Source organism: Pseudophryne corroboree, chromosome 5, assembly GCF_028390025.1.
Source record: "Pseudophryne corroboree isolate aPseCor3 chromosome 5, aPseCor3.hap2, whole genome shotgun sequence".
Lineage (NCBI taxonomy): Eukaryota > Metazoa > Chordata > Amphibia > Anura > Myobatrachidae > Pseudophryne > Pseudophryne corroboree.
Window position 1 is genome coordinate 530,319,099 of NC_086448.1, and position 18,905 is coordinate 530,338,003.

Consider the following 18,905-nt stretch of genomic DNA (forward strand, 5'->3'; position numbering starts at 1 on the left):
CAAAGCAGACTATTGCTCGCTGGATCTGTGACACGATTCAGCAGGCGCATTCTATGTCAGGATTGCCGTTACCGAAATTGGTTAAGGCCCATTCCACTAGGAAGGTGGGCTTGTTTTGGGTGGCTGCCCGAGGGGTCTCGGCACTACAGCTGTGCCGAGCTGCTACTTGGTCGGGGTCAAACACTTTTGCAAAGTTCTACAAGTTTGATACCCTGGCTGAGAAAGACCTCCTGTTTGCTCAATCGGTGCTGCAGAGTCATCCGCACTCTCCCGCCCGTTTGGGGGCTTTGGTATGATCCCCATGGTCCTTACGGAGTCCCAGCATCCTCTACGGACTACGAGAAATAGATTTACCGGTAAGTGTAAAATCTTATGTGCTTGCCTATCCACCTGCTAACTCACTTAATAGTCAGGATACTACTTATCAGAGATCTCAGCGTCAGGAATTTGTTACGGTAACTGTTCTGTGAAAAGCTGTCAGTCTTATAGTGGGTACACACTAGGCCAACGGATTGGCCGTCTGGTCGATCCGCCGACCTATCTGACAATCTGTAAGTGCATACACAGTTACTGATCGTTGGTCCGATATGTTGTGCCTAATGTCACAACTTTGCTGGCATTTACATGTGCTCGCCCTGTTGTGATGTCGGTTACTGGCGGCCTCAGTCTGCAGCAAGTGTAAACACAGCACAATGCGCCAATATATTGTCCATTGGCTGTCCAGCACTGCATATGCGATATGTCTGTGAACAACATAGGGCCTAGTTCAGGTTTGTTAGAAAATAAAACAAAGCACACTAATAGGGAAAACTGTGCACTGCAGGTGGGGCAGGCATAACATGTGCAGAGAGAGTTAGATTTGGGTGGGGTGTGTTTTAAACTTTTATATTTTTTATATTTAAATTGCAGTGTAAAAATAAAGCAGCCAGTATTTACCCTGCACAGAAACAATATAACCCAACCAATTCTAAATCTCTGCACATGTTGTATTTGCCACACCTGCAGTGCAATATACACTGCTCAAAAAAAATAAAAAGAACACTTAAACAACACAATGTAACTCCAAGTCAATCACACTTCTCGATCCATCCACCAACGCCACGTTGCACCACAGACTGCCCAGGAGTTGGCGGATGCTTTAGTGCAGGTCTGGGAGGAGATCCCTCAGGAGACCATCCGCCACCTCATCAGGAGCATGCCCAGGCGTTGTAGGGAGGTCATACAGGCATGTGGAAGCCACACACACAACTGAGCCTCATTTTGACTTGTTTTAAGGACATTACATCAAAGTTGGATCAGCCTGTAGTGTGTTTTTCCACTTTAATTTTGAGTGCGACTCCAAATCCAGACCTCCATGGATTAATAAATTTGATTTCCATTGATGATTTTTGTGATTTTGTTGTCAGCACATTCAACTATGTAAAGAACAAAGTATTTAATAAGAATATGTAATTCATTCAGATCTAGGATGTGTTATTGTAGTGTTCCCTTTATTTCTCTTACGTCCTAGAGGATGCTGGGGACTCCGTAAGGACCATGGGGTATAGACGGGCTCCGCAGGAGACATGGGCACTCTAAGACTTTAGATGGGTGTGAACTGGCTACTCCCTCAATGCCCCTCCTCCAGACCTCAGTTAGTTAGATCTTGTGCGCAGAGGAGACTGGATGCACTACAGGGGAGCTCTACTGAGTTTCTCTGAAGAGACTTTTGTTAGGTTTTTTATTTTCAGGGAGCACTGTTGGCAGAGAGAAGCAGACCCACTTTCCTGAACTGATGGGCTCTGCTTCTTAGGCTACTGGACACCATTAGCTCCAGAGGGTCGTCCTTGCTGTTCGTCCCAGAGCCGCGCTGCCGTCCTCCTCACAGAGCCAGAAGATTGAAGCCGGGTAAGTATAGGAAGCAAGAAGACTTCAAAGGCGGTAGAAGACTTCAGATTTTCATGAGGTACCGCGCAGCGGTCGCGCTGCGCGCCATTGCTCCCACAACACACACAGGCACAGCAAGGGTGCAGGGCCCAGGGCAGCACATTTTTACCTCACATAAGACTGGCACACGTATATAGATACTGCGGAGGCAGTATATAATAAATCCCCTGCCAGTATAATAAAAATTGCGGGATTGAAGCCCGCCGTCGAGGGGGCGAAGCTTGATCTTCCAGCACTAACCAGCGCCATTTTCTCCACAGCATGCTGCAGAGAAGCTGCTCCCGGATGCTCCCCTGCTAAACAAGTAACAGGGGGCAAAAACGAGAGGGGGGCACATTTATTTGGTGCTAATTCTATATATAAAGCGCTGTACAGGCTGGGACTTTGTTTCAGTATCTAGTGGCGCTGGGTGTGTGCTGGCATACTCTCTGTCTCTCCAAAGGGCCTTATTGTGGGTCTGTCCCCATATTCATATATCCCAGTGTGTGTGGGGGTGTCAGTAAGTGTGTGTCGACATGTCTGAAGCGGAAGGCTCGTCTAGGGAGGAAGCAGAGCAGATGGTGGTGGTGTCTCCATCGGCACAGCCGACACCTGATTGGTTGGAAATGTGGAATGTTTTAAATGCTAATGTGGCTTTATTACATAAGAGATTGGACAAAGCAGAGTCCAAGGACAAAGCAGGGAGTCAGTCCATGGCTGTTACTGTGTCACAAGACCCTTCAGGGTCCCATAAACGTCCCTTTTCCCAGATAGCAGACACTGATACCGACACGGATTCAGACTCCAGTGTCGACTATGATGATGCAAGGTTGCACCAAAGAGTGGCCAGAGTATTCAATATGATTATTGCAATAAAAGATGTTTTGCATATCACAGAGGGCCCCTCTGTCCCTGACACGAGGGTCTTCGTGTTTAAGGAAAAGAAACCTGAGGTAACGTTTCCCCCATCTCATGAGCTGAACGCTTTATTTGAAAAGGCTTGGGAAACTCCAGACGAGACTGCAGGTTCCCTAGAGAATTATTATGGCGTATCCTTTCCCCTCAAAGGACAGGTTATGGTGGGAATCCTCGCCCACGGTGGACAAGGCCTTGATGCGCTTATCCAAAAAGGTGGCGCTACTGTCCCCGGACACGGCGGCCCTAAAGGATCCTGCGGATCGCAGGTAGGAAACTACCTTAAAATCAATTTATGCGACTACGGGAGCCCTGCTGAGACCGGCAGTAGCTTCGGCATGGGTGGGTAGCGCAATTGCAGCTTGGGCAGATAACTTGTCATCTGACAGTGACACCCTAGATAAAGATAGTATTTTGTTGACCTCAGGTCACATCAAGGACGCAGCGTTATATATGAGAGAGGCTGCGAGAGATATTGGGCTTTTGGGTTCAAGAGCCAATGCCATGGCAGTTTCTGCTAGAAGGTCCCTGTGGACCCGTCAATGGACAAGTGATGCTAACTCAAAGAGACATATGGAGGCTTTGCCTTACAAAGGTGAAGTTTTATTTGGGGAGGGCCTCGCGGACCTGGTTTCCACAGCTACCGCGGGTAAGTCTTCTTTTTTGCTTTACGTTCCCCTACAGCAGAAGAAACGCCTCAATACCAGATGCAGTCCTTTTGGTTTCATAAGTTCAGAAAGGGGCGTGGCTCTTCTTTCCTCGCCAGAGGTAGAGGGAAAAGATCACCAGCTTCGGCTAGTTCCCAAGAACAAAAATCCTCCCCGGCCTCTACAAAATCCACCGCATGACGCTGGGGCTCCGCTGCGGGAGTCCGCACCGGTGGGGGCACGTCTTCGACTCTTCAGCCAAGTCTGGGTTCAGTCGGATTTGGATCCTTGGGTGGTCGAAATTGTATCCCAAGGCTACAAGCTGGAGTTCGAAGATGTGCATCCACACCGATTTTTCAAATCTGCCTTGCCAGCTTCTCCCCCAGAGAGGGAAATAGTTTCAGCTGCCATACAAAAGCTGTGTCAACAGCAAGTTATTATCAGGGTTCCCCTAGTGCAACAGGGGAAAGGGTTTTATTCAACCCTATTTGTGGTACCAAAGCCGGATGGCTCGGTCAGACCAATTCTGAATCTAAATTCCCTAAACCTATATTTGAAGAGGTTCAAATTCAAGATGGAATCTCTCTGGGCAGTGATCTCCAGCCTGGAAGGGGGGGATTTTATGGTGTCACTAGACATAAAGGATGTATACCTTCATGTCCCCATATATCCTTCTCATCAGGCGTACCTGAGATTCGCTGTACAGGATTATTACCAGTTTCAGACGTTGCCGTTTGGGCTTTCCACGGCCACGAGAATTTTCACCAAGGTAATGGCGGAAATGATGGTGCTCCTGCGCAAGCAGGGGGTCACAATTATCCCATACTTGGACAATCTCCTGATAAAGGCAAGATCAAGAGATCAGTTACTAAAAAGCGTGTCTCTCTCCCTTAGAGTACTACAACAACACGGCTGGATTCTAAATCTGCCAAAGTCGCAGTTGGTTCCGACAACTCGGCTGTCATTTTTGGTCATGATTCTGGACATGGAAAAAAAGAGGGTTTTTCTCCCAATGGAAAAAGCCTAGGAACTCCAGAGCATGGTCAAGGACCTGCTGAAACCAAAAAGAGTGTCAGTTCATCAATGCACTCGAGTATTGGGAAAGATGGTGGCGGCCTACGAGGCCATTCCGTTCGGCAGGTTCCATGCGAGAACTTTTCAGTGGGACCTACTGGACAAGTGGTCAGGGTCCCATCTACAGATGCATCGGAGGATAAGCATGTCCCCCAGGGCCATGGTGTCTCACCTGTGGTGGCTCCAGAGTGCTCACCTTCTAGAGGGTCGCAGGTTCGGCATTCAAAATTGGGTTCTGGTGACCATGGACGCGAGCCTCCGAGGATGGGGAGCAGTCACACAAGGAAAAAATTTTCAGGGAATATGGTCAAGCCAGGAGGCTTGTCTACACATCAATGTGCTGGAATTAAGGGCCATATACAACGGCCTGCAACAGGCGGAGACTCTTCTTCGCAACCTACCCGTTCTGATCCAGTCAGACAATGTCACAGCCGTGGCGCATGTAAACCGCCACGGCGGGACAAGGAGCATAGCAGCAATGGCAGAATCCACCAGGAATCTTCTCTGGGCGGAAAATCATGTAAGCGCTCTGTCAGCGGTCTACATTCCGGGAGTAGACAATTGGGAGGCAGACTTCCTCAGCAGGCACGATCTCCATCCAGGAGAGTGGGGACTTCCTCAAATAGACATGATGGCGTCACGCCTCAACAGAAAGCTTCGGACGTATTGTTCCAGGTCGAGAAACCCTCAGGTAGTGGCGGTGACACCGTGGGTGTTTCAGTCGGTCTGTGTGTTTCTTCCGCTTCCACTTAGCTCAAAAATATTGAGAATCACAAGACGAACAAGAGTGCAGACAATACTCATTGTCCCAGATTGGCCTCGAAGGGTCTGGTATTCATATCTTCAGGAAATGATCACAGAAGATCCGTGGCCTCTTCCTCTCAGGGAGGACCTGTTGCAACAGGGGCTCTGTGTGGTCCCTGTTCCCTCTCATCATCGGAAACAGGGCTATTACTCAAGCCTGTTTCTCGTACCAAAGCCAGACGGCTCGGTCAGGCCAATCCTGAAGTTGAAGGATCTCAATTCGTTTTTGAGGGTATTCAAGTTAAAAATGGAGTCCCTTCAGTCTGTTATTGCGGGGTTGGAGCAAAACGAGTTTCTGGCATCCTTAGACATCAAGGATGCATACTTACATGTTCCCATTTGGCCTCCTCATCAGGCTTTTTTCCGGTTCGTGATACAGGACGCTCATTTCCAGTTCCAGGCCATTCCGTTCGGTCTCTCTTCTGCTCCCAGAGTGTTCACAAAGGTCATGGCGGTCATGATGGCCCTACTTTGAAAAGCAGGGTGTGACGATTGTCCCCTATCTGGACGATCTTCTAATAAAGGCGCACTCTGCAGACCTGTTACTTCAGAATATCCGGATAACACAGGACCTTCTGATTCGGCACGGGTAGATCATTGGATCCTGAACTTCCCGAAGTCTCACTTATGCTCCTCACAACGGTTGCTGTTTTTGGGGATGATTCTCGACATGGTCCGTCAGAAGGTTTTCCTTCCTCAGGACAAGATCCTCTCTCTGCAGTCGCTGGTGAGGTCGGTACTTCGACACTTTCGGGTATCAGTGTATCTGTGCATTCGCCTTCTGAGGAAGATGGTAGCGGCGTCCAAAGCTTTTCCATGCGGTCGCTTCCACTTTCGACCGTTCCAGCTGTGTCTTCATCAGTGGTCAGGATCTCATCTATTCCTTCATCGGCGGGTGACGTTGTCTCCGAAAGCACGGTCATCGCTTCTCTGGTGGCTCCAGTCGATGCATCTGTTGGAAGGAAGGCGGTTCGGCGTTTGGGATTGGACTCTCCTCACCACGGACGCAAGTCTGCGAGGCTGGGGGGCAGTGACCCTTGAACATCGGTTTCAGGGGCGCTGGTCGATTTAGGAGTCTGCTCTCCCCATAAACATTATCGAACTACGGGCAGTATACAACGCCCTACTTCAGGCACATCACCTGCTGCGCGGTCGAGCAGTCAGTGCAGTCCGACAACACCACAACGGTAGCGTACATCAACTGTCAGGGCAGCACTCGCAGCCGCGCGGCGATGAGGGAGGTCACCAACATCCTCCTCTGGGCGGAGGAGTATGCTCTGTCCTTGTCGGCAATATTCATTCCAGGAGTGGACAATTGGGAAGCCGATTATCTCAGCCGACAGGACATGCACCCGGGAGAGTGGTCACTCCACCCCCAGGTGTTTTGTCAGCTGGTCCGCCGGTGGGGAAAACCACAGATCGACCTCATGGCGTCCCGCCTGAACCATTAACTGCCGCTGTATTACTCTCAGACAAGGGACCTGGCTGCGGCGGGCGTGGATGCCCTCACGCCTCCTTGGAATTTCCGTTTCGTTTACCTCTTTCCTCCTTTCCCGTTGTTGCCTCGGGTTCTGCAAGGCATCAGGAGAGAAAACGCGCTGGTCCTTTTGGTGGCTCCAGATTGGCCGCGCAGGGCTTGGTATTCCGCCCTACACCTGTTGTCAGTAGTGGAGCCTTGGCCCCTGCCACTACGGGATGATCTGCTACAACAGGGTCCTTTTCTTTACCCAGACTTACGCAGGCTACATTTGACGGCGTGGCTGTTGAGAAGGCCATCTTGAAGAGGAAGGGGATTCCTCGTACGGTTATACCTACTATGCTCCAGGCTAGAAAGTCAGTCACATCGTCTCACTACTACTGCATTTGGAAGGCTTATGTAGCCTGGTGTGAACGTCAAGAGTTTTCTCCTTCCGTTTTTCGCTTGGCCCGCCTTCTCAGTTTTTTGCAGGCGGGTTTCTCGGCAGGGCTACGACTGGGTTCACTAAAGGTACAGGTCTCTGCTCTTTCGGTTTTCTTCCAGAAGAAATTAGCCTTGCTGCCGGAGGTTCAGACTTTTTTCAGGGGGTTCTACGGATACAGCCTCTCTTTCGCCCTCCGAAAGCACCATGGGACCTCAATCTGGTCCTCTCCTTTCTGCAGTCTTCGTTGTTTGAGCCTCTGGAGTCGGTGGAGATTAAATATCTCACCTGGAAGGTGGTCCTTCTCCTGCCTCTGGCTTCGGCCAGACGGGTGTCGGAACTTGGGGCTCTCTCTTGTCGACCTCCTTACCTGGTGTTTCATGCTGATAGGGCCGAGCTCCCTACTCGCATGTCTTTTCTACCGAAGGTGGTGTCCGATTTTCACATCAATCAACCACTTGTGGTTCCGGCCCCCTCTGGGGACTCTACGGATTCGAGATCGTTGGATGTTGTCAGGGCGCTCAAGATCTATGTGGATAGGACTTCGGCTATTCGGAAGTCGGACTCCTTATTTGTTCTATACGATGCTGCCCACCGTGGTTGGCCGGCTTCTAAGCAGACTTGGTCAGCCGAATCCATCGGGACAATCAGACAAGCTTATTTGGCGTCTTCGCGAGAGCCTCCGTATTTAATTTCGGCGCACTCTGTGGGGCCCTCGTGGGCGGCTGCCCACGGGGTCTCCATGACAACTTTGTCGGGCGGCAACTTGGTCGGCCGACATACGTTTGTCAAGTTTTATAGGTTTGACACTTTTGCGGCCTCTGCGTCAGTTTGGCCGACCGACAGGACTCTCAGCGCTCTCCCTCCCATCTTCGGAGCTCTGGGACGTTCCCATTGTATCTGCTCTCCAGTGTCACCTAGTGAATGAAGGAAAAATCAGGATTTTGGTACTTACCGATAAATCTTTTTCTCCAATTCCACAGGGGACACTAAACGCCCACCCAGCGCTTTTTCCTCCTTTTTTACCTCAGGTTTTGCAAGTCACTGTGTGACTGCTTGTTTTGTTCAGGTTAACCTTTTTTCTAATAGGTTTTAAGTTTTGTTTTTGGGTTGTCCTGGTTCACAGGGCTTCGTTACCTAATCTACGTTAACGTGGTTTTTTTCCAGCTCTCCTCAGGCACAGTTTTATGTAGACTGGCTTGGAGGGGGGACATAGTAGGGGAGGAGCTAGCCACAGGGTTAGAATTTTAAAGTGCCAGCTCCCAGTTACTGCCTACTATATCCCCATTGTAACTTCCCTCCAGTGTCCCCTTTGGAATCGGAGAAAGGGATTTATCGGTAAGTACCAAAATCCTGATTACTGCTGTCGCATTGTCCGACTGGAACTGAATGGCCTGACTCTGAAGAAATGAGGCCTGCAGAAGGGTGTTGTAGAGAGCCCTGAGTTCCAGGATGTTTATTGGAAGGACGACTTCCTGACTTGACTATCTTCCCTGAAACTGCTGGGTGACTGCTCCCCAACCTGTGAGGCTTGCGTCTGTGTCTAGCAGAATCCATTTCTGAATTCCGAACCTTCGAACCTCAACTAGGTTAGAAGTCTGTAGCCACCACAGGAGGGAGATCCTGGCTTTTGGTGACAGACAAATCCACTGGTGCATGTGAAGATGCGATCTGGACCACTTGTCCAACAGATCCAGCTGGAAGGGCCTCGCATGAAACCTTTCATACTGAATTGCTTCGTAAGAAGCTACCATTTTCCCCAGAAGGTGTGTATATAGAGATGCACTGAGATTCGGGTCGGCTTCAAGACGTCCCGAACCATCAATTGGATTTCAAATGCCTTTTCCAAGGAAAGGAATACTTTGAAACTCTGTCCAGTATCATTCCCAGGAACTGAAGCCTCTGCATTGGTTATAGGTGAAATTTTGGCAGGTTCAGAATCCACCCATGATCCAGGAGTAGACTGGTTGAGAGGGCAATGTTCTTAAACAGCTGTTTCCTGGACGATGCCTTTTATAAGATCGTCCAAGTACGGAACTATGGGGGTTATTCCGAATTGATCGTAGCTGTGCTAAATTTAGCACAGCTACGATCAGGCACTCAGACATGCGGGGGGATGACCAGCACAGGGCTAGTCCGCCCCGCATGTCCGTGCCGGCCCTCCCCCGCACAAATGAAAAAGCATTGTGCTTTTGCATTTGAGGAATAACTCCTGGCCAGCGCAGCTCCTGCGGATGGCCGGGAAAACCTCTTCGCTGCCTGGATCGCAGCGGCTGCGTGTGAAGTCATGCAGCCGCCGCGGCCCACCCCCCCAACGGTGCGGCAACGCCTGCGTTGGCCGGACCACGCCCCCTAAATGGCGGTTTAATGCCGCCGTCCAGCTCCCTCCCGCCCAGCGTCCGCCTCTGCCTGTCAATCAGGCAGAGGCAATCGCTAGGGAACAACGGCCTTCAGCCGTCCAGCATACGCAGATCCGACCCGATTGCTGCGCTGCGATAAACTGCAGCGAGCGATCTGGTCGAAATGACCCCCTATGTTCGCTCCCTGTCTGCGGAGTAACATTATCATCTCCGCCATTACTTTGGTTAACACCCTCGTTGCCGTGGAGAGATCAAATGGCAGGGCCTGAAAGTGGTAGTGGCAGTCCTGCAGTGTAAACCGTAGATGAGCCTGATGAGGCGGCCAGATCGGAATGTGAAGGTACGCATCCATGACATCCAAAGACGCTAGGAATTTCCCCTCCTCCAGACCTGAGATTACAGCTCTCAATGACTCCATCTTGGATTTGAACACACGTAAGTACGGGTTCATTGACTTGAGGTTCAGAATTGGTCTTACCGTACTGTCAGGTTTCGGTACTACAAACAAGCTGGAATAGTAACCCTTGTATACATGAGATGGAACTAGAATTATGACCTGGGTCTGTAACAGTTTTTGAATGGTGTCGTGTAAATTTATTCTCGCCGCTTGTGAAACTGGTAAGACTGATTTGAAGAATCTGTGAGGTGGGAGATCCTGGAACTCCAGTCTGTAGCCCTCGGATATAAAGTCTATGACCCAGGGATCCTGGAACGATCCTGTCCAGATGTGACTGAAAAATTTTAGCCGGGCTCCCACCCTCATATATTCCAGGCATCGTGGTCCACAGTTATGTGGAAGGTTTTGAGGAAGCAGAGCCTGAGCTCTGTTCCCGTGAACCAGCAGTCTGCTTTGCTCTGGCGGCTGTATAAGAACCTCTGGCCTTGCCCCTAAACTTGGTAGTCTGGAAGGACTGTAGATAAGGTCCTGCTTAGGCCTTCCTTGCTGGCGGAGCTGCAGAAGGTAGGTATGTTGACTTACCTGCAGTAGCTCGGGAGATCCATTTGTCGAGTTAATCTCCAAATAAGGCCTCTTCTGTGAAAGGTAGGCCTTCCACTCCTTTCCTGGAGTCTGCGTCGCAGTCCACTGACGTAGCCATAATCCTCTACGTGCCATAACTGTAGTGCATGCATTAAGCAAACCTGTTTCTTTTATGACTTCCACCTTAACGTTCGCTGAGTCCTGTATATATTGCAGGAGCAAAGTAATTTCCTCTTCAGATAAGGTGCCTAACCCCTCAATTAACTTACCTGACCATTTAGCAATGGCTCTTGTAATCCACCGACATGCTGTAGTGGGTCTCTGGGACACCCCGGCAGCAGTATACAAAGATTTGAGTATAGTCTCAATTCTGCGATCAGCCGCATCTTTTAGGAAGGCTTCACCAGGCACAGGTAGTACATTTTTACGTGAGAGCCTGGAGACCTTTGAAAAGGAAAGTGACAACAACCGCCTGGGAATTTGAAATTTCTTATCTGGATTAACCCACGGTTCTTTAAGCAGGGTATTTAGTTCCATTGACACAGGAAAAGTGGCTGAGGTTTTTTTTCTTAATATTAATATAAGATTCCTCTCTCTCCCCTGTCACCTTTATCAGAGATATTTAGAACTTATTTGATGGCATCTATGAGAGCCTCTACACCCTGCGACAGAGTACACTCCCCTACCTCTGTGTCCACCTCACCTTCCTCCCTTTCTGACCCTTCACCATCAGAGTCAAAGTGCAGTATATGGGCCAAGGTACGTTTCTGCGGACAAATGGTAGAGGACTAAGACGCTGGTCTGGGTACCAAGTCCTTTTTTATAATCTTATCCATAGACTGCCTTAAGTATTGCGTCTTTCTCATTATGAGATAATTTTGTAGAAATGGTGGAAATCATTCCCCTAATGGTGTCTAGCCATGCTGGTTCTGCCCCACTAGCCTTGGACGGGATACTACACTGAGTACACACTAGTGAAGCCCCTGGAGAAGAGGAACACTGTGCCTTACATGAAGCACACTATTTGCTTGACATGCTGCAGTAGCAATAGTACACACACAGGAAAAGGTTAAAAGCACAATTATCCCACAAAGAGCCCTTCCAGAGAGACATGGCGCCCTTATCGCGAATGCCAAGCTTAGCCGGGTCGCAGACTAAGTACCTAGATTAGGTACTTAGTACACTAGTAAATCGCTCTCCCCTGCTATAACCCCCTGGTACCGCTGAGGTAATCTGGAGGCTTTCCGAGGGACCTGCACGTCCCTGTCAGTTTGCGTCTGTGTCAGCTGCAGTAGGGAAAATGGCGGTTGTGAGCTGCTTTATCCGCTCATAGTGAAGCCCCGCCCCTTCAATGGTGCGCAGTCTCCCCGCTCTTCTGTATACCGGCTGATGTGTCTGAGTGCATAAAATGGAGACATTCCCCTTTTATGGCTGTAGTGCCAGTCTGGGTAATGTGTACACTACAGTGTACTTAGTCAGGAGTCTCAGTCCGCCCCATGTAGAAGCCGTGCATCACCGTACCCTCATGCCTCCATAATAGCCGGCGACCCGCTAACCGGGACACCGGCATAGTACTCCGCAGTCTTCATTCTTCTGACTCTGTTAAGGTTGGCGGCGTGGGATGTACGCTCGCCGTGGCGAGGCTTGCGAATAGTTCCCTCAGGAGCTAGCGTTCTGTCAGCGGGGAATGGGACTATTAACCCTTAGTGGGGTTAGCATGTCCCCCCTCCCCCTTCCTGCCCCTCAACTTTAAGTGCCACAAAGCAGGCAGGCTGGTGCCATCCAGTCCTGCCTGAAAATAACATTTTTAAAAATAAATGCAGAAAACCCTTCAGGAGCTTCCAGAGACGTGACCGGCTCCTCCGGGCACATTTTCTAAATGGAGTACTGTAGGAAGTGGGAGGAGCCAGCATACGTTATTAAACTTCTATAGTGCCCATGGCTCCTAGTGGACCTGTCTGTTCCCCATGGTACTAAATGGATTCCCAGTATCCGCTAGGACGCACAAGGAATTGGGTTTTTACCATATTTCCCTTTTAGTACATCCAGCGCCTTGCCTTTATCGTCTACACACCCCAAGTGTGTGCTAAGCATCTCGGGCTGGACAGAATATTTTGGTTATTTTATTTCTCTCTGAAGGGTATATGTACTAATGTGTGGAGAGAATACACCAGCTCCTGTCATTTATTCAAACATGGGGATATTCAGACCTGATGTCTGCTGTGCGTTTTGGCTGAAGAGACTTTGCAGGTGGCGATTGGCTGGGGAGACTCTGCAGGTGGCGATTGGCTGGGGAGACACTGCAGGACATTTTTATCTGGGGAGACACTGTAAGCGGTGATTGACTGGTGCACAGACTCATACAGCCAGATCATGTGGGACCTGATCATTTACTAAAAGTGGGTCTGAGGCAGCAGTTGGGTAAAAGAAGGGCTATAATGCGTATTTGCAATCGCTGTAACATCTTGTATTTAGAAATCTAATATTATTAAGCGATAATGTTTAAGGGTGACATTAGTGTAAATAAGGATATGGGCGATTCTTCAGAAAGTGAACATAAAGTCGCGTGCATCACACTGTTTTAATTTTGTTTTCTCTCTGTTAAACTGGTATGTTAAGAAATTTGTTCTTGTATGAAAACTTAATTGCTTAGTAGCAGTGCCTTACCCTATAACTTAAGACCCACTAAAATCTTGGTATTTTGGAGAAGTATAGTATGCCGTTTGAATTTGTGTAGCTGTCCCGCGCATCACGGAGAATCTCCCATATTAGAAGTCACCGATGTAGGGAGCTTTTATTCAAATCCTGGATATGCGTTATTGTAGGGGGCATTTGTGACCACTATGGGGGTAATTCCAAGTTGATGGCAGCAGGAAATTTTTTAGCAGTTGGGCAAAACCATGTGCACTGCAGGGGGGGGGGGGGGGGGGGGGGGGGCAGATATAACATGTGCAGAGAGAGTTAGATTTGGGTGGGTAATTTTGTTTCTGTGCAGGGTAAATACTGGCTGCTTTATTTTTACACTGCAATTTAGATTGCAGATTGAACTCGCCACACCCAAATCTAATTCTCTCTGCACATGTTACATCTGCCCCACCTGCAGTGCACATGGTTTTGCCCAACTGCTAACAAAGTTCCTGCTGCGATCAACTCAGAATTACCCCCTATGTCTCTGAGTGGACCCTGAAGTGATGCTATGACGAGCAGATTTACAGAGTATATTTACAGAGGCTTACACAGTACTTGTTCATTATACATTTGTAGTTCTGACTGGTAAAGTATGTAGATACTAAAGTAATTGTTGCAACTATTTTTCCTGTTCTATTTCAGGATATTTGTAAGTGTGGCAGTGAGGAGGGTAAGTATGTCTCATGTTTTAACTTTTTTTAGTCTTTAAATAATGTCCTAACCCTGTACAGTTGGTAGACTTTGCTTGCTAATTTCCTCTTGCAGCAGGTGATTAGCCATGTAAATATAGATATACATAATGAAATACATATGCTGCTATTTGTGCTGCCCTTGTTTGTTCCCATGCATTTCACCAAACTGTATGTAGCTATGCAGCAGGAGTATTTCAGATGGGTCTAGATAGAATTGCATGGCTGATTTAGTTCTTCTGCAAATAGAAATGGATACTTCTAGTTGGATGGATGCTGCTTTAGAATGCTTGCTGTTTAAACATTCTGCTGTGATAGGAAAGGTATGGTCACTTTTTGCCAGTCACCATCTTTATTATAACCCCCTCCCATATAGCAGTATGCTGATGACTGTGACGGCGTGAAGCGAAATGGCACCTACTATGTCGTCTGAGGCAGTGGCTCCCACAACACGCTCAGTCACAGGTCACTACCACAGTGCTGAGCGGCCGCTATGTCATGGTGTGATGCCACTGTCACTCTGCACTTTGGGAGTGATTCCCTGTCACCCACAACGGTTTCCCCCAGAGTACGGATTGTGAGTGACAGACAGACTCTGCTGCATAGATCCATGGTTGCAGCAGCTACTGCTTACATCAGAAACAGCTGAGCTACGCTCGCAGTGCCACAGAGCTACGGTCCCCGCACGCACGGATACACCCTTTGTTGTATTGTGCATAATCCAAATTCACATGTGCTATTGATATAAAAGACAGTTTAGATCTATTGTGTATTCTGTGATTCAGTTATTAAAAATGTTTATGGAAAGCTTTTAAAAGTGTATTATTTCATTTTCTTTAGGCATAAAAGCATTACAGGATTCATTCTTGCTGACACTTGGTTATGTAATTATGGAAAAGTGGCCAGGTGTTTGTATTCGATTAGAGGTGAGCAGTGTTTATGCACTGTACTTTGGATGTTTTCAATAGTACATGCCAATATACAATTTAACACAAACTTTCTATTATCCAACCCACAAATGTTCTTGTCTTTGAATAAAGGCACTAAAGACCCTCAACTGCATTATTGATAATGTCCCACGGGATGACAGGAAAAAATTTTGCTCATCTGAAGAGCTGTGCGAACTAATGTAAGTGTGAACCAAATGGTTTTATTTTTTGCAGGGTTTAAGAAAAAGATAGCTTTCTGGTTTTGTGTTGTAAATCTAATTTCTCTGACGTCCTAGTGGATGCTGGGAACTCCGTAAGGACCATGGGGGAACAGCGGCTCCGCAGGAGACTGGGCACAAAAGTAAAGCTTTAGGACTACCTGGTGTGCACTGGCTCCTCCCCCTATGACCCTCCTCCAAGCCTCAGTTAGATTTTTGTGCCCGGCCGAGAAGGGTGCACACTAGGGGCTCTCCTGAGCTTCTTAGTGAAAGTTTAGTTTTAGGTTTTTTATTTTCAGTGAGACCTGCTGGCAACAGGCTCACTGCATCAAGGGACTAAGGGGCGAAGAAGCGAACCTGCCTGCTTGCAGCCAGCTTGGGCTTCTTAGGCTACTGGACACCATTAGCTCCAGAGGGACCGAACACAGGCCCAGCCTCGGAGCTCGGTCCCAGAGCCGCGCCGCCGGCCCCCTTACAGAGCCAGAAGCAAGAAGAGGTCCGGAAAAATCGGCGGCAGAAGACATCAGTCTTCAACAAGGTAGCGCACAGCACTGCAGCTGTGCGCCATTGTTACTCAGGCACACTTCACACTTCGGTCACTGAGGGTGCAGGGCGCTAGGGGGGGGCGCCCTGAGCAGCATTGTAAACACCTTGGCTGGCAAAAATACACCACATATAACCCCCAGGGATATATGGATGTATTTTAACCCCTGCCAGAACTCACCAAAAAGCGGGAGAAAAGGCCGCCGAGAAGGGGGCGGAGCCTATCTCCTCAGCACACGGGCGCCATTTTCCATCACAGCTCCGCTGGAAGGACGTCTCCCTGACTCTCCCCTGCAGTCCTGCACTACAGAAAAGGGTAAAATAGAGAGGGGGGCACTAATTTGGCGCAGTTTTAATAATAACAGCAGCTATAAAGGGAAAAGCACATTTTATAGTGGTATTCCTGTCTATATATAGCGCTCTGGTGTGTGCTGGCATACTCTCCCTCTGTCTCCCCAAAGGGCTAGTGGGGTCCTGTCCTCTATCAGAGCATTCCCTGTGTGTGTGCGGTGTGTCGGTACGATTGTGTCGACATGTTTGAGGAGGAAAATGAGATGGAGGTGGAGCAATTGCCTATTATAGAGTTGTCACCCCCTAGGGAGTCGACACCTGAGTGGATGAGCTTATGGAAGGAATTGCGTGACAGTGTCAGCTCTTTACGAAAGACAGTTGACGACATGAGACAGCCGGCTACTCAGCTTGTGCCTGTCCAGGGGTCTCAAACGCCATCAGGGGCTTTAAAACGCCCGTTACCTCAAATGGCAGACACAGACACGGATACTGACTCCAGTGTCGATGATGAGGAGACAAACGTGACTTCAACTAGGGCCACACGTTACATGATTGAAGCAATGAAAAATGTATTGCATATCTCTGATAATACAAGTACCACTAAGAAGGGTATTATGTTTGGTGAGAAAAAACTGCCTGTAGTTTTTCCTGTATCCGAGGAATTAAATGAAGTGTGTGATGAGGCGTGGGTTTCCCCCGATAAAAAACTGATAATTCCTAAAAGGTTATTGGCATCATACCCTTTCCCGCCAGAGGATAGGGCACGTTGGGAAACACCCCCTAGGGTGGATAAAGCGCTCACACGCTTGTCTAAACAGGTAGCACTACCCTCTCCTGATACGGCCGCCCTAAAGGAACCTGCCGATAGAAAGCTGGAGAATATCCTAAAATGTATATACACTCACACGGGTGTTATACTGCGACCAGCAATCGCCTCAGCCTGGATGTGCAGTGCGGGCGTGGCGTGGTCGGATTCCCTGACTGAAAATATTGATACCCTAGATAGGGACAGTATATTACTGACTATAGAGCATTTGAAGGATGCATTTCTATATATGCGTGATGCACAGAGGGATATTTGCCGACTGGCATCAAGAGTTAGCGCGCTGTCCATTTCTGCAAGAAGAGGTTTATGGATGCGGCAGTGGTCAGGTGATGCGGATTCTAAAAGGCACATGGAAGTATTGCCTTATAAGGGGGAGGAGTTATTTGGGGTAGGTCTATCAGACCTGGTAGCCACGGCAACTGCTGGTAAAATCCACATTTTACCCCAGGTAGCTTCTCAACCTAAGAAGACGCCGTATTATCAGGCGCAGTCCTTTCGGCCCCATAAGGGCAAGCGGGCAAAAGGCGCCTCATTTCTGCCCCGTGGAAGAGGGAGAGGAAAAAGGCTGCAGCAAACAGCCAGTTCCCAGGAACAAAAGCCCTCTCCCGCCTCCGCAAAGTCCTCAGCATGACGCTGGGGCTTTACAAGCGGACTCAGGCACGGTGGGGGCCCGTCTCAAGAAGTTCAGTGCGCAGTGGGCCCACTCGCAAGTGGACCCCTGGATCCTTCAGGTGGTATCTCAGGGGTACAAATTGGAATTCGAGACGTCTCCCCCTCGCCGTTTTCTAAAGTCTGCTTTACCGACGTCTCCCTCAGACAGGGAGGCAGTATTGGAAGCCATTCACAAGCTGTATTCCCAGCAGGTGATAATCAAGGTACCCCTCCTACAACAGGGAAAGGGGTACTATTCCACACTATTTGTGGTACCGAAGCCGGACGGCTCGGTGAGACCAATTTTAAATCTAAAATCCTTGAACACTTACATACAAAGGTTCAAATTCAAGATGGAGTCACTCAGAGCAGTGATTGCAAACCTGGAAGAAGGGGACTATATGGTGTCTCTGGACATCAAAGATGCTTACCTACATGTCCCAATTTACCCTTCTCACCAAGGGTACCTCAGGTTTGTGGTACAGAACTGTCACTATCAGTTTCAGACGCTGCCATTTGGATTGTCCACGGCACCCCGGGTCTTTACCAAGGTTATGGCCGAAATGATGATACTCCTTCGAAGGAAGGGAGTTTTAGTTATCCCTTACTTGGACGATCTCCTGATAAGGGCAAGATCCAGGGAACAGTTGGAAGTCGGGGTAGCACTATCTCAGATAGTGCTGCGCCAGCACGGTTGGATTCTCAATATTCCAAAATCGCAGCTGATCCCGACGACACGCCTTCTATTCCTAGGGATGATCCTGGACACAGTCCAGAAAAAGGTGTTTCTCCCGGAGGAGAAAGCCAGGGAGTTATCCGAACTAGTCAGAAATCTCCTAAAACCAGGCCAAGTCTCAGTGCATCAATGCACAAGGGTCCTGGGAAAGATGGTGGCTTCTTACGAAGCAATCCCATTCGGCAGATTCCACGCAAGAACCTTCCAGTGGGATCTGCTAGACAAATGGTCCGGGTCGCATCTTCAGATGCATCAGCGGATAATCTTGTCACCAAGGACAAGGGTGTCTCTCCTGTGGTGGTTGCAGAGTGCTCATCTTCTAGAGGGCCGCAGATTCGGCATCCAGGACTGGGTCCTGGTGACCACGGATGCCAGCCTGAGAGGCTGGGGAGCAGTCACACAGGGAAGAAATTTCCAGGGCTTGTGGTCAAGCCTGGAGACATCACTTCACATAAATATCCTGGAGCTAAGGGCCATCTACAATGCTCTAAGCCTAGCAAGACCTCTGCTTCAAGGTCAGCCGGTGCTGATCCAGTCAGACAACATCACGGCAGTCGCTCACGTAAACAGACAGGGCGGCACAAGAAGCAGGAGGGCAATGGCAGAAGCTGCAAGGATTCTTTGCTGGGCGGAAAATCATGTGATAGCACTGTCAGCAGTGTTCATTCCGTGAGTGGACAACTGGGAAGCAGACTTCCTCAGCAGACACGACCTCCACCCGGGAGAGTGGGGACTTCACCCAGAAGTCTTCC

The 18,905-nt window shown here is 49.1% G+C and overlaps 1 protein-coding gene across 6 annotated transcripts in view; it reads left to right on the forward strand.

Moving 5' to 3' along the window:
• The window catches only part of SYCP2L (synaptonemal complex protein 2 like), a 905,846-nt gene that overhangs the window by 165,604 nt on the left and 721,337 nt on the right, over window positions 1-18,905 (forward strand). For all 6 annotated transcript variants that reach the window (XM_063923155.1, XM_063923158.1, XM_063923156.1 and 3 more), the window contains exons 6-8: window positions 13,913-13,940; window positions 14,800-14,885; window positions 15,000-15,088. In XM_063923155.1, the coding sequence (XP_063779225.1) occupies window positions 13,913-13,940; window positions 14,800-14,885; window positions 15,000-15,088 (203 nt within the window). The remainder of the gene's footprint in view (window positions 1-13,912; window positions 13,941-14,799; window positions 14,886-14,999; window positions 15,089-18,905) is intronic.